This window comes from Abrus precatorius, unplaced genomic scaffold (assembly GCF_003935025.1).
Source record: "Abrus precatorius isolate BTA unplaced genomic scaffold, Abrus_2018 Scaffold9, whole genome shotgun sequence".
NCBI classification, from domain to species: domain Eukaryota; kingdom Viridiplantae; phylum Streptophyta; class Magnoliopsida; order Fabales; family Fabaceae; genus Abrus; species Abrus precatorius.
This window is the reverse complement of record NW_020874439.1, coordinates 4054808-4070969: the sequence shown is the minus strand read 5'-3', so window position 1 is coordinate 4070969 and position 16162 is coordinate 4054808. Positions and strand designations below refer to the sequence as shown.

Genomic DNA, 16162 nt, shown 5'->3' with positions numbered 1-16162 from the left:
TAATCACTTTTAAATATTTTTATCATTTTTATATAAGTGATTTTTGTCTAAATAAAATACATTTTTTTTTCTATTGTAACCATATTGTTAATGAGTATTTAAAAAAATTTCACTTAAATAACAGTGATAATAGACACTTGCAGTTAGTTGCTTAAAGCATTTAATTCCTCTCACCACCTGAATAAGTTAGATCATATAACAAGCATTCAAAACATTTTATAAATTATTGTTTAATTCAACGTTTTTCCCTTCAAACTTAAGTCAACTTTTTTTATATATAAAAAAAAATTAATCATTACAAACACTTACTATAATTTACTCTAAAAGCAATACACAGAAACTAATATGTTCAACTATAAAATAAAAAGACTGTAATTATGAGTAATGCTAGCAATGTATTTTTTTATAATACATTATTCATTATTAATTAAAATTTATTAAAAATTACAAAAATTCTGTGATTTTTTTTTACTATTAAATTAATATTTTTCTCTCATATTTTTTTCAGTTTTTAATAAATTTTAGCCAATAATAAAAAGTGTATTATAAAGTGTGTCACTAGCGTTATATTTAAAACTGAGATTTAGTTATACTATAATTAAAGTTAAATTATATGTACACCAGTTAATTATATTGATGAAAAATCTACAATTTTGCATTATTTTTACAATATTTGTATTCATTTATGAAAAACACATGGGAGTGGCTTAGAACATTTAATTCCTCATCTGAACAACACATGATCGATCACCTGAATAACACGTGGATGTTGAGCAAAATACAATTTTGGAGAAATTCTAAAAAATAAAAGTAGTTTCTTCTTAACGAAAAACAAATAAAATAAATAAAAATTAAAAAACAGCTTCAATTGCACCAAAAAAATAATTAGAAACTTTACTCACATTAATTAATTACATTAAGGAAAAAAAAATTGAAAAAAATTAAATAAATACTATCTAAGAAGATAATTAAAAGTTCTAACATTCATTTATGATCAACTTGTCTAACCCTACAAACATGAAAAAGATTGATAATAAACAACTAATAATAATAAATTTTTTATTAAAAAATATATATTATTCTTTATAACTTTAAGACAATAAACATAGCCTTTTTCCATACAAAATTCTATTCATAAATGTTTAAACTTAACAAAACCCTTAAGAAAATTAGCCTCGCATGGCTGTAGAACAATCCTTAAAATTTAAGAAATCAAAAGACAACATGAGAAATTCAACTGGAAGGAGAAGAAGAAATCAAATGAAGAATACTTGCTCTTAAATCCATGTTTTGACCTTTGTTCCTTTCATTCTTAATTAGGAATCTTAATTTTATTAAGAATTCAAATCCATTTAAAATATTTTCAATATTTGGGTCAATATGAACAGATTTCCTTTCTAAGTTTCATTAACAAAACTTTCTTAAATTAATCCAAAATCTTTAATAACACACTCGAAAATACAAAAGGAAACATGGAACACACAACAAAGATTAAAAAAAACTACTAAAATCTCAAATAAAACTAATTAAATCAAATTGAATAAATATACTAAGAATTGAAATATTAAACGTGTCCAAAACATTAAAGTTCACAATGGACTCTAGTGACAATGTGTTTACTTAGATAATTCAAAATCATAAAACTGTACATATTGTAAAACACAGCCATTGACAATACATTGAACAATGTCTATCATGAATCCAAATCAATGATGAAGCAAAGATATTTGACATTTGACAATAACAAGCTACCAAAAGTAAAAGCTTTTTTTTTTTCTGAATGATGTCAATTTTAGGAAAGATCATTAACTTGAGATCATTTTGTGGGCTATAATTAATTGTACAAATGCCCCCCATTGTCATGTAGCCCAAGACATCACAATGCTAATATGTTGAATTCTCAAGAGGGCAATGTGTGGCAACAACTTAGACTGTACATTTTTCTAACATTGCAGCAATGAAAAGCAAAGGCACAGCATTCACATTTATGATAGTTGCTATAAATACATTTGCCTTGTTCTTCACATAGAATGCCGAAAACCTCTTCTGATCTTCCGACGAAAAGGTTTACACGCCTCAATGCTGAGGTCAACGGCTGCTGCAAGAGCCATGAAGATGGCAGCATCCTCCACACACGTCACGTGTCGCATTGCCAGCTGTACTAACGGCTTACTACGCTTCCCTTCACCTTGAACTCTACAACTCATGACGAAACCTCCAACGAGTGGACTCAGTGCACCAAAGTCTCCACTACTTTGAGGACTAGGTATTGGACTTGCTGCACTGGTTGCAGTTCGCAATTGTTTTTCAGTGTCTATGAAAAACTCGCCACCCTTTTCGGCATTGATATGAATTTCAGACATAAGAAGTTCGCCTCCTTCCTGAGCTTCGGATAGAAGATGGAATTTGCAGCAAATAGTGTCTCTAATGCCACGTTCACGCCATGCTTCAAGCTTTCCCCACGGCTGCCAGCTCTCAGATTGACAAACGTCAGGACGAACAATCAACCATGCTCCTGGGTTGGATCTGGCAACCCAATCACAACCTGAAGATGGAACAAAGGGAGTTTTTATGAAGGCAGCAGCTACAGCTGAGCCAGAGAGATCATGTATCTTCACCTTCCACCCCTTTCGTTCTCTCCTCTCCGTCTCTAAGTCAGAAATGTCATTAGAACCTGACCAGTAAGTGCTCAACGGGTCAATCTGGGAAACCCTGTCATTTCATAACTATCAAAAGTTTTATTAACAACAAGCTTTTAGAAGAATGTTGCACATCTATACATATGACAAAGAAACAATGAAGAAAGCACACTACCATTTTCCACTTGAAATATTGATTTGAGAGAGAGAATGATTTAATTCCTTGGTCCCAAAATCAAGCCTTGAGTTCTTATGAAGAAAAGGCTTATATAATTTAATCTTCATTTGGAGAGTGGTTAACTACATCAATCCACATAGACATTCTGATATAAGTGTTTTGTCCATGCTTCAGGATGCAAAGTAAACAAAATTTCTTAAAACTAAGTTGATTGAAGAAAAACTATGTAAAACATGATATTGATTTTAATTTTAAAACTTGTATGCAGGTTATTTGAGAACTACTAAATCATGGCTTTTAAAGAATCTCTCAGATAGAGACAACATAGTTGAAAGTAAAATAGATTGCAAATTTCATATCACCTGTCCTTACTAAACTTGCAACTGAAGATTGGCTGCTTGATGGATCCTTGCAGCTGAACTATCTGAGGACTCAATGTTGTTACATCTTCAAATTTGAATACATATCTAGGGTCAGGATCTAGTTTCACTTTTAAATGTAATTCTGCACCTGGCTTTCCATTCTCCTGTTTGTTCTTGCCAATACTTATCCACCCATTAAAAAGAATCAACGGCTTTCCTTCAGCCCACTCAGGGCCGACCTGCATTTTAAAAATCCCAATTTGCTGCCTTTTGATACTAACTCCACAATGGGACCCCTTCCTCCCGGAGAAAACAGCAATCTCCAAACAAGCATGAGTGTTATGGAAACAACCAGGAGCTAACAAAGCTTTCAAATCAGATTCCTCAAGGTAAAAGCTGGAAGCAATGTTCTGGGTATCAGGTATAACTTCGGTGGAGGATATCAAGGGGACTGACGAGGTTTGAACAGGAAAGCCCCGAAGCCTTATCTCACAAACACAAGGTGAAGAGAGTCTTTGGATTCCAGATTTTCCAGTGCTCAGTTCAATGCCAGTGCATCTTAATCCCAGAGAACCTATTGACAGCCTAATGAAGGCCTGAGGATCCATATTTGTCACAATTGTGCCCCCATTGCTTCCAAAGCACTACTTTTGCAAAAGTTAGATTCCCTGTGAAATGTAAGATGGAAACAATAACTAAATCAGGAATAAAGAGAAAATTAAGCATGCACTTGTTTGATTAGTATTAAAAAAAGCATAACAACTTACACAAGTTATCATACAGTATGAAATTCCTGTCCTTGTAACATGCCATACCCAAGCAATAAACAAAAATCCAAAGTAACAAACATTAATATTTATAAAAATAAAATAAAAGAAAAAGTATACACTACCCATTTTATGATAGTTTAGGTGCTAAGGGACTGTACATAAGAATAAAACCAGTTTAAGTTCTTTAGCTTCTTCACAGTTTGCATTCAAATAAAATTCTACAAGAAAACAAAAACCTTTTTCACTTAACCTACTTTCTGAGGTCATAAAAAATTGAGTTAACTTTAAGAAATGCATAAATGTTTTCAAAAAGACACATTCAGTGATTACCAGATGCAAATTGGCATGCAGGAATCCACTAGTTAAATTGTCAGAATTTTGCCTTCTCCAGTGATTATAATGGATACAATCTTACATGCCTTATGAGTTTAACAGAAGCATTAGAACCAAACCCAGAGACAAATGAAGTGCATAAATATTGGGTTGTGTGAAAAATGAACCATTGTTCCAACGAACGAAAGTGAAAAAATCATTAGCATATATTGCTCAAATATCTCTTCACTATATCAATGAGACAAACTATATAACTGAAATACCCCAGGGATGTTATAAATATACATGTTAATCTTGATATATCAGCAAATAAGTTTTATCAATTCCTAAAAAAATGCCAGAATAAGCCAACTAAAGAAAAAAAAACTTGTCATTTGTGAATATTTTCCAAGTATTCGCCTTCAGAAACTCCACTTGAACTTAAACTTTTTCAGTTTAATACAAACTTTATTTGTATATGCAGTGTTTTGGTTTGAAATTTTCTACTCCAGATGAAGGTGCCTATGTTTACTATTCAGGTTTTTCACTGTGGCCTTTTTGCCAACAAAAGAAGCAGACTATATACTTCTCTAATTTTTTTCATTTATTAGTTAGATTACCTCAGAAGCATAACCAACCTCACGAGTACAACTTGTTTCCTATTGAGATATTGAAAAAAGACAAAAACTCTACTAATAGCTTAAGTTGTTATCTAACACATGAATGGCTTTGTATCTCCAAGCCTTCATATCTGAGATTTGGAAAATGAAAAAAATAAAATAAAAAAATCTCACTTTATCTTGTTTGAAATTTAATTTAATTATAGAAAATAAGGGGGTAAGGTTCAAACTCTCGACCACTTAGCAAAAAGAGTTTTTTTTTTTTTTCATGCCAAACATGACCCTGGAATATGATATTATTTTAAAAAATCTTTATTGAAATGGCAGTTGAAGTGGTTGTATTGAAAGGAAGAAGCCAGGTATTTGTCGACTTTAAGTTTTGATTCTTAAAACAGCTCAAACATCCTCTATCATGTGTGCCATTCTCGATTTGGTAAAGGTTCATTTCTTAGCAAAAGATTATAGAATATAAGCCAGCTTATAAAGGAGGCTAGATTCTGATGACAGCATACATCAAGCAATCTGTTTAGGTCACCAATAAGATAAACTTTCACTTTTCTTTCACTTTAAGGAAAGATATAGATTAAAACATTAACTTCAGAATAAGGCACATTTGGTAGAAGAAAAAGAAACTAACATAGTCAAATAACTGATCAAGTTAGCTCAAACTCATTTGGAAGTCAAGAGCCAACCCTCTTCTTTAGCAAAAGCCCCAATCACATGTTTATGTAAATATTTTTCAGTTGAACAAAAATGACAAAGTCAACTAAACCATTTAGGTCATACTTGATAAAAACTTTACATAACTTTCACTTTAGACCTTCCAAGTCCCTATCTACTCCAAATAATATTCAAATAGCCATGACATGAAACTCATCCCCCCAACATAGTCTTCAACCAAATATAACATGCATTTTCAGGATAAAGTTTACAAGTGCACCTATAGTTGAGTGTGAAGCTACAAGTATAACCAACCTCAACAAACTCAAGCACCCCAACGATCAAAGGAATTTAACTAACAGAATTCCTGTGATCAATTTAAGCCAATCAACTACCACAAATTCAAACACACGAGAAATCTTTGGAATGAAGTTAAACTGTTAGAGGAGCAGTCAATTGTGATGATGATGATGATGTGAAAACCTTTCAACAAAGCCATCAACGATGTGGGTAACCCAAAATTGCATTACACAAAAGCATCAAGTGGAACACAAAGAACAAAACAAAAGTCAAAGTCATACACAACAGATAAAAATGCCACCTCCAACTCACCCAGTTGACACATAATGCACCAAACTCCCTCAACCTTTTAAACTCAAAGCTAAAAATGCAAAATCATATTGCCACAGCCTCACATACAAAACAAGTAGCACAAAAAGGGTAAAAAATAAAGGCAAAATAAAACAAACAAAAGCACCCCAGAAAAAAAAAATGGGTTTTTAAGATGACACGCACAAAACCAACTAAAAAATCTCACCTTTTGCACCCTCCAAGTTGCAAAAACTTGAAATGGATTTATTCAAAGAGAAGGGTGGTGAACAAACAAAGAGAGAAAAAAGAAGAAGAACCCATATGCAGTAGTTGAGATTGTGCGCAGATCACGAGGATAATTACCCAAAAATCACTGAAATGTTTGCGCAATCTCTCTTTCTTTGTAGTACACTTATGTGTTTTTTGGTGTTGCTATGTGCGTGAGAGAGAAAGACGAGTGAGAGAGAGAGAGAGAGAGAGAGAGAGAGATTGAATATAATAATATGATATATTAATATAATTAAGTAATTATTATGCTCTCTACACCATTTCTCACGAAACAGACGGAGAAAGTAAAGGAATCACATTTGTTTTTCTTTCATTATTTTTATGACATTCCAATGTACATGATTATCGTATTTTGACACAAGAGTTTTTGGTTGCTTTTGACAAAATAATTTGAATTTCATCGAAATGAACGGATAGTGTAAAGCTTCGATTACTGTTAGTTGTCGTATTATTAAAATTTATTGACTTATATGATAGCTGTTTTAAAAGTTATATTTTTTTACAATTCTATTTTTATTATTTCATGAGTTTTTTCTTGTGTATTCCATGATTATTATTAAGTTAAAAAAAATTTTAGTTAAAAATATATATTCCAAGTTCTTAAATTTTTATATTTTCTATAAACTTAAAAAAGAATAATTTTTATTATTATTAATGATAAATATTCAATTGTGTTACGTAATATTCAATTAGAGAGATAAATTATGAAAATTTTAAATTAATTAAAAATTTTAAATGTTTAATATAACAGAAGACATAAGTCATAATAAAAATAATAATTTCTTGTTAAAATGTTTTTATTCAAAATAACTCACAAAATACTCTTTTTTAAAAATAAGATTCACAGTTAATATATATATATAAATAGATGTATAATTTTAATATTTAAAGATGTTTTATTTGAGTTTCATTTCTCTTTTTTAGTTGTCACAATTTTTTTTTATCTCTAATTCTCGCTTTTCTCAAAATTTCACCATATTTACATTAAAAAAAAAACTCATTTTTTCCTCCGTAAAATTTTGATTTCACATCTAATAAAATTAATTAAATTTATTATGTATTTTCTAAACCTTTAAAATTATTTCTTGTCTTACATATATCATAAACTTTCAACTGAGGAGAAAGTAAAAATTGAGTTTCATCTAAAGAAAAATTGATGAAAAAAACTTGATTATAATAGTTGAAAACTAGAGAAGCTAAATTTGAGGGAAAACAATTAAAAGACTAAAATTATTACACTAAAACTATAATAAAGGATAAAAAATACAATTAAGTTAGAAATTAATTTTTGATGCTATATTTAATTTTTTACAGTTTTTTTAAAGAAATGAGATGAGAATAAAAGTATGTTTATTTTCCTTTTTAAAAATAGTTTTCTATTTTTAAAAATAAAATACCATATAATTTTATTTTAAAAACAGAAAATGTTTTTAAAAAAGGAAAATAAACATGCTCTAGTATTTTTTATGATAAGTTATAAATCATTTTTGTAAATGAAATTCTCTCTTCACTTCCTTTTTTTTTCTCAAACATTTTTTAAATGAAAAGCATATTGAAAATGAGGTGTAAAAATAAACTTTTAATGCAAAAACTAAACTTCTGCCTTTAAACTTCTTTTATTTCTTAAATTGGTTCCCTAATTGATTTGTGCACCAAATTATTATTTTTAATCATCAAATTAACATAAAAATATTTTTAATCACCAATAAACAAAACTAAAAATAAAAAAAGAAAAACATAACAGCTGTCTCTGAAAAGCCCATGAATATGAAAAGAATAATAATAGTAGTAGCACTTGTATCAATACCTATTTTAATATGCAGTATGAACACGAAGAACTGAAAAGTTGGAAATTGTGGAAGAGTGAGACAAAATGGTAGATGGGGTCATAAATAATAAAAAGAAAAGATTATATTAATTAAATAAAGAGAATTTAAAATAATTAGATTAAAAAAAAAAAAGAATATTTGAGTGAGTAAAGGATAGAAAGAAGAGGGGTCGTGAATACAGCTGTAACCAAAAGAGAGTGTAAGAAATCAAGTTAGGAATCGCTATCAGATACCCTCATCTTTTTCTTTTTATTTTTTTTCAGTCCACACACGCAAGCTTTTCTTAATTAAAATAATATTACTCTTTTTTATATTATTCAAAACTATTTTTATTACTCCTTTTTATAATATTCAAATTTACTCTCTCCTTTTATTTATTCTTTATCATAAATGCAAATCATCATCTTAAATAAGAATATATTTTTTATTAAATTACATAATTTTTTATATATGGAATTTTTTTCTTTAAAAATTATTCTTTTTCTCATTAAATCACATATTATTACAATAAATTGAAATATACACTTAGTTTCTATAGTTGACTTAGATTTACAAATTAATTACGTTTTAATACTTATACAAATATTTTTATCTTTTTTATTTATGTTTTTATGTTTGTCTTTGTTATTACAACGAAGTTATCAATAAAGGGACTAAATCATAATAATAAAGACTAAAATATTAGTTATTTAAGTATAGAGATTAACATATAAGTTTTTTAAATATAAAGATTAAAATATAATTTTTTAAATATAAAAATTAATTTATAAACGTGTTAAATATATTAATCAAATATATATTTAAACTAATTATATTTTTAAAAGAATACAATAAATTAAATTTAATTGAAAAAATACATGTATTATAATTCAATTTCATCTTCAACACTTTATTTTTTATTAATAAAAAATTTTACTTAATTATATATTTTACCTTTTATCTTACTTTTAAAAGAATAAATAAAACATTAATGTTAACATCTTTATTATAATTTTGTAATATATAACTATGTTTAAGTATTTTTTTAATTGTAATAAAAGTTTTTATTATATGTAAATTATTCTTAGCATTTATTATCTATAATTATTATTATTTTATTGATTTATGTTATACCAAATTAATAATTTTTTTCAATAAACATACATGATACATAAATAATTTTTGACTTAAATATGAGTTTTCAATATTTTAAAATTCATGATTTTTTTATTTGATGACTCATTTTTAATTTTTTTTTAGACAAGTTCATAAAAAAAATTATTTTTTATTAAAATATATATTTAATCTTCATGTAGTTAATACTAATTTATGAATTAGCTAGTCATTAAAACTTATGTTTTAGTCTTTGTCGACTAAAACATAAATGATAAAATTAAAACGTAATAAAACATTTATATAAGGATTAAAATGCATTTTTCTTAAATATAAAGACTTGTTTGTAAATGAATATCAACTATAAAGATAAAATATATAATTTAACCATTATAATATAATATAATAAAATATACTACAATGCTGATCTTAAAAAAAAAATATACCCCTCTACTAGTCTTAATAACATATTTATATCAAAAACAATCAAGACATCATATTTTGATTAGTTGAATATTGATGGCATTGCATCACTTAGCGTGTACTTAGGTGAACATAAATTATTTAGCAAAAATATTATAATTTATCAAATTGGTTTAAATGAAACTTTAAAGATAAAATTAATTTTAGTAAAAGATAATTATATATATTTTTATAAAATCACGCCATAATAAAATAAATGTAACAAAATTTTGATGTGAATCTATCTACATATATGTATATCGAATGCTTTGCCATTAATGTCTCAAGAAACGCATAAATAAGTAAATAGTAATGCTCTTTCACAACACATCTTTAATTTGGAGCTATATAATTATATATATATCCTCAAGATTTTTCAAAGGGTCCTTGTTTCTAGCAATCTAATTATTTTCCTGCACGATGATATTACTACCATAAATGAACAATAATAAGACAAGGAAGCAAATTATTTAACTCTTAATGTAATTTCCAAAAGTAACTTGTGTAGACAACATTATTTGGCATGTTACTTAAATAGGTAGTCTTTCCCATTGTTTGATCAAAATATTCAAATGGCTCCTTCTATCACTGTGACACTTTTTTATGTATATATAATTGACTTAGATTTAAAAACATGGTTTTGGTAGGTATAACCTTGAATGAGGGAGTTTGGTCTTGACTTATGTAAATGATCATTGAAAAAGCAATAACCAAAGAAAATTTGAAATATATTTCGAAAGTTGTTCACCTGAAATTTCCCAAGAAGAATCTTGGGTTGATTTAAATTAATGCCTATTATAGTAATATGCATTATTGTCTTATTGTATCATCCTTGTGATTGGTTAATACTCCTAAGCACATGAGGGTACTTGTGGGCCATTGTTGAGCTTAAGGGTAGGCCTAGTTTTAATTCAGCTTCAACTCAAACCAAGCTTTTGATTGATTAATATTTTTCAAAAGATCTAATCAAGTTATGTATGGCCTTAGTAATGATAATAATTTGATTGGGTCAACCCCATATTAAAGAAAAATTTGTAAACTTAAATGACAACAATGCTATGGGGAAAATGTTATGTACTCACTTTAAATGTTCCTGTAATCAAAAGAAATATCAAGATCAAAAGAAAATCATTATACTTTATCACAAACTTTTACAATTATGCAGCTAATGCATACTTTTAAGACTATATACACAAAATTACCATAAGATTCACTTTTAACACTAACAATATAAACACAAATTACTTTCTAATTCTAAATAATTATAGTAAGATATAAAACATTAAATAATTGTTCAATTATTTTAAAAATAAATATTTAGTTATTTTGTTAAGCTACATCTATTTTGAATATAGCATTTTTGCAATCCTTCCACACACCACACGGTATGTTTTAGTATTGGCTGTGGTTTACTAAAACATATCTGTGGCAAGTTTTCATTAGTTAAACTAAATTGAAGCTTTTTCAAATAATATATCTGATGAAAAAATTATTATTTATATTTTAATTTTGTTAATATCAACATTTAGAAATGGTTTTTAAGCATCTAAAACTATATATTCACTAAAGATACAAAAATATAATAAATATTAGTTGTTTAAAATCAATGCTAACATATATTTTTCTTATAATTTTGGTTGTGATGTGAGTTATTTGCATATCTTTTTCTATTTAGTTTGCACTGAACTATGGTGGGATAGTGCACTTTAATTCATAACATCTAGCATGCATCTTTATTCACTTTTAGTTTGGATAAAGCTTTTGTTGTGTTTGGCGATATAGGTGAACATTTCTATATCTGAAAACATAGAACATAGGAAAAGAACCCAAAAAAAGAGAAGGGAAGAAGCTGACATTCATTTGGAAGCAATTGGAAGAAGAATTTGAGCTTTTGTTAAGTCATATGTGGCTTGTAACATAGTCACACCATTAATGTAGGTAACTTCTACTGACACAACACATGATGAACTTAATTTGGATAAATTTATAAAAGAAAATCAGTATAAAAAATAAATAACATTTTTTTATAAGTTAACAATTTGTGTTTTCAAAATTTAGAAGATTTAAATGAGATAATTATTTTAAAAAATTAAAAAGTATAAATTGTTTCTAATTTATGAAAATATTTTATTTATTTATTTTTTATATAAAATTATTTAAATGAGTTTTATTAACCTAAGTTCTTAGAGTTGAGTTTAAACATTTATAAATAAAAAAATTATAAAAAAAATATAGTTATTATATTAAAATTATAAAAATATAATAAACATTTCTTTTTCTAATAAATTTTTACTAGTATTAGTTGTTTATCCGTAACTTTAAAGGCTAAGATTAACAAAATCTTATTTAAATTAGTTGATGTATAATTATGAATAATTTTTCTTATTTTAAAATTAAAAGTAACTCAAATACTTAAAAAATATACATTTATATAATTATTTTAGTTAAAAATTTTGATTTGTAATTAAAGAGTTATAGTTATAGAATTTTAAAATCTATAATTTTATAATTAACTATAAAAAATATAGACATTAACAAAGAAAAGACATGACATGATGATTGATGGACAACAAAGTGCAAATGACAATAGTGATGGAGAGTAATGGAAAGAAAATATAGTGTAACTTTTATAACTTTTTTTTTAATAAAGATGTGATGAAAAAAATAAATGAAGTTAACTTAAAAAAATTAGGATGTATGATTTAATTTGAAAAGAATGAAATGAATAGGATTTTTATTTTAAAAAAAGTGTAATCTTTAAAATTAAAAAAAAATGAGATTTTTTTATAATTCTTATTTATAAAATAAAAATTTTAGAATAAAAATTCTAAATAATATAATTAAAAAAAATGAGTGATGTAAATAGCAAAACCTTTTAAAAATAAGGTGAAGTTGAAAATTGAAATTAGAGAAATATATGGGGGAAGAATCGGAAGATATAAGAAAAGTAGGGGAATTTAATAGTATAAGGATTAGATGGAGAGACTTATTGGCAAAGGGAAGAAGCTGAGATAACAAAATCTGAACAATTTCGTCTCTTTCCTTGCTCTTGTCACAGACAATTGGAAGGAAGAGGAGAGTTTGCACTTTGAGCATTAAGGTTTGAATTTGAAGAGCGATTCTAATCCTTTACTTCAACCAAAACTCTATCATTTAAGTTCTAAAGGGATTTAAGTGAACTAGAAATAAGCTTGTGGTGTGGGGTTTGTATGTTTTGAATCTTATGGAAGAATGGTTAGGGTGTCTAACTTCACGATGAATTGATGTAGCAGGTATCGTGTATCACTTTTGATTGAGGTGAAAATATGTTTGAATGTTGTTATCATTGATTTGGGTGTAAAATGGAGAAGAGCGACCACCTAGGCACCAAGTCTCTTGCTACTAAATTGTCATTTTTATGCTTTAACCGATTTTAATAGTAATTTTACATGCATAAATCAATATATTCACTATTGAGTTGTGAAGTTCATGTCCTCGTACCAATGTATGTTAAACTGGAATGTAATTACGCACCTTATTTTCATCGGTTTCCATATGCCTAATTCATTGAGACTTGATTTGATAGATACAGATTGTAATGTCTACCAAGATAGGGAAATCCAATGTCATAAATGATAGATACAGATTGTAATCTCTAGTAGGAGGAGAGGAATGTATGGCATACAGGACTTCTTGTTCCTAAGCAATGTTAGAATTATAAATGTTGCACAAGGAACCTCTAAGGAGACAAGCTTTTAAATATTTTGAGCTCAGATTTCCAAAATAGGAAGAAATAAGATATAGCATTACTTTTGTGTAGAGATGAACTGTGGTACTTATGTTTCAAGTTAGTATTCCTTTTCGAGAGATTCTCTTCATACTTCACAAAGAACTCATAATATTCTCTATCGTACTTGAATGAATTGCTTCATAGCTTACGTTATGTTGATTTTATTTTTCAGATAAAAATTTAAAGAAAAAAGATATTTTGCTGCCACCCAAATGAATCTGTTACTCCCCAACCTGCCACACCAACTCTCATTTTCCAAATCTTTGTCAACCCCACAACACCACTTCCTGGAAATCCCCACCAAGAAGCCTTCAAATGTGAGCACCATAATCCGCATGGGTGGGGGTCCAAGAACCTTCCCGGGAGGGGTATCGAAGTGGCAATGGAAGCGCATGCAGGCAAAGAAGGCAAAGCAGCTTCTGAAGGCGAGGCTGAGCCGTGAGAGGCAGATATATGAGATGAGGAAAAGGGCTGAGTTGAAGGCTGCGGTGTCTGAGTTGGAGAGGCCATGGGAGGTTGTTGAGAGAGCCCCCAACTTGTTCTCTGTTGATGCTGATGAACAGGTTAAGGTTCTTGCTGATAGGTTTCAGAAGCCTGGGGGTTTTGATTTGTGGAGTGAGAAGGATGGGCCTCAGTTGTTTGAGACCCCTGATCAGTTGCCCTCTGCAAGGTTCTTCCCTAAAGGGGTTGTTCATAGTGTCAAGCCTTATAGGAAGGTTGATGGGTATGGGTTGGTTAAAGGCAGTGCTCTTGTGGAAGAAGATGGAGTGACGGAGGGTGTTGATGGGTCTAATGGGGGAGAGTGTTCTTCTTCTTTGAGTTATGGAGGGAAAATAATGCACTTTGATGGAGGTTTGAGCAACGAGGGGAATGTTGATGAAGGGTCTGAGTATGAATCTGATGATGAAGAGTGTTCTTCTTCTCCTATGAGCTATGGGAGGAGTGTTGATGGTGGAATCAGGAAAGATGGGAATGGAAGGCGGTTTTTGGCTGAGGATGTTGGTTCGTCTACAAACAGAGATGGAGAGAGTTCTTCTGCTTTGAATTATGGGAAGAATGGGGTGAGTGTTGATGGCAGAAGGAGGAAAAATGGGAATCGAAGTAGGAGTTTCTCAAAGGGTGTTGATGGGGCTGGTGATGGAGGGCGTTCTGTTCCTTCTTCAAGTTTTGGAAGGAATGGAGTAAGTTTTGATGGCAGATTGAGGGATGATGGGGGTGGAAGGATGGATTTATCCATGGATGTTGATAGATCTGATGGAAGCAGATTGAGGAGGAAGGAGTATGGAAAGAGGGTTGTCTCAAAGGATGGTGATGGGTCTAATGAGTTGTATTCAGAGGGAGTTGGTTCTGTCAGGAAACATAGAAGGAGTAACTCCATTGCAGGCAGAAGGGGAGGAAAATATACTAGCAGAACTTCAAATTATGCTTCACCAAGAGGTAGAGGTGCAAATTCTGAAGTTTACGATATGGGTTTGCAACAAGATGGGAGTTACGGTTTCCAGCAGAAGAATGAGCAATCCGATTCAACAAGTTGGTAAAACTGTCAAGTCAACAAATTTTGTTATTGGCAAAAAGTTTGCTCATGCATGATGACTGATGCTTTGTCTACGAGAGTGAATGTCATTTTGGAAGGCCTTTTCTAGTCAGCTTAATTTTATGTCTGATCTGCAAATGTGGCAAATTGAAACTAGACTAGAACTAGTCAAATGTGATGTCATCTTGTTGAAGTATATTTTGTATATATTATATTTGAATCTCAAATGAATACATTAAATTTCAACTCAAAGTCTTTTTTTTTTTAACTAATTCTTTTTGAGCTAAGTAAATGCATTTTTTTATGTGTTCTTGCTGCTTGCAATTAACTGTGGCCTGTAGAAATTTTATCTTGCATATCAAGTGACAAGTACTTCATTAACATGGGATGGACTTTTGGGGTCTTTCTTATAAGTTCGGTGTTTGAAACATACTGATTTTAATTTTAAAAAGTAACTGAAATTTTATAAAATAAAATTTGTCCTGGATGGATGAAGATTTTTGTGTACTCCATTTGATTCTGGAAAATTAACGTGGTATTTGTATGTTAGAGTCCAATCCGGCTGAATTGATGAACAGGGGCTTCTTCTGAATCTGTTTTTGAGCATAGCTCCTGTAGAGACTGAAGATGTTTGGAATGTATAGATAGCTAGATGTGACATATGGGGATCTGTATATAAGATGATAATCTTAGTACGATTTCTATTCAGTGTTCATGTGATCATTCCATGAAGCTTGTATCTAGCAGTAATGTCCACATCTTGTTAATGCAGCCACTCCCTGCAACCTTTGAATGCGCATATCATGAAGGTGTCTGCCATTTATTTATTAAGTCTTTAATTTTGATCTCAGAGCTCAGTATCATTTACTTTTCAGTTCACTGATGGCACAATCTTATTTTTCAACATAGATAATACCCAGCCTTGTCGCGTACCTTGCCTGAATGCAAGAATAAATAAGGGAAGAGGTTGGAATGTGTGTTAAAAACAGGGAATAATAGGTGGAAACAGCAGTTAAAGGGGGACGAGCAAGAGGGTGCAATGATGAGAGAGGGAAT

The 16162-nt window shown here is 29.4% G+C and overlaps 2 protein-coding genes across 5 annotated transcripts; one reads left to right on the top strand and one right to left on the bottom strand.

The window, feature by feature from the left end:
* Positions 1-1604: 1604 nt before the first annotated feature.
* On the bottom strand, positions 1605-6629 carry LOC113849715. 3 transcript variants are annotated; one of them, XM_027479813.1, is made up of 3 exons: positions 6359-6629; positions 3180-3847; positions 1605-2712 (listed from the first exon to the last, which is right to left on the bottom strand). In XM_027479813.1, exons 2-3 carry the CDS (start codon positions 3785-3787, stop codon positions 2022-2024), a joined length of 1299 nt encoding a protein of 432 aa, XP_027335614.1. In that variant the 5' UTR covers positions 3788-3847; positions 6359-6629; the 3' UTR covers positions 1605-2021. The 3 variants fall into 3 exon arrangements, with proteins under 3 accessions (XP_027335614.1, XP_027335615.1, XP_027335616.1); XM_027479814.1 differs by having other exon boundaries at positions 3180-3823; positions 6359-6596; XM_027479815.1 differs by having other exon boundaries at positions 3180-3823; positions 6496-6573.
* A 6141-nt stretch (positions 6630-12770) lies between these two features.
* LOC113850467 (probable DEAD-box ATP-dependent RNA helicase 48) lies at positions 12771-15352 on the top strand. Of its 2 annotated transcripts, none has more exons than XM_027481025.1 (2): positions 12771-12903; positions 13745-15352. In XM_027481025.1, the coding sequence occupies exon 2, from the start codon at positions 13785-13787 to the stop codon at positions 15108-15110; it is 1326 nt and encodes a 441-aa protein (XP_027336826.1). In that variant the 5' UTR covers positions 12771-12903; positions 13745-13784; the 3' UTR covers positions 15111-15352. The 2 variants fall into 2 exon arrangements, with proteins under 2 accessions (XP_027336826.1, XP_027336825.1); XM_027481024.1 differs by having other exon boundaries at positions 12792-13075.
* Positions 15353-16162: the final 810 nt, after the last annotated feature.

Excerpts from the sequence above, each read along its gene's own strand:
- LOC113849715 (XM_027479813.1), bottom strand. The coding sequence starts at position 3,787 with ATGGATCCTCAGGCCTTCATTAGGCTGTCAATAGGTTCTCTGGGATTA. Across the intron at positions 2,713-3,179 it reads TGCAAGTTTAGTAAGGACAG|GGTTTCCCAGATTGACCCGT; the intron begins GTGATATGAAAT and ends ATGAAATGACAG.
- LOC113850467 (XM_027481025.1), top strand. The coding sequence starts at position 13,785 with ATGAATCTGTTACTCCCCAACCTGCCACACCAACTCTCATTTTCCAAA.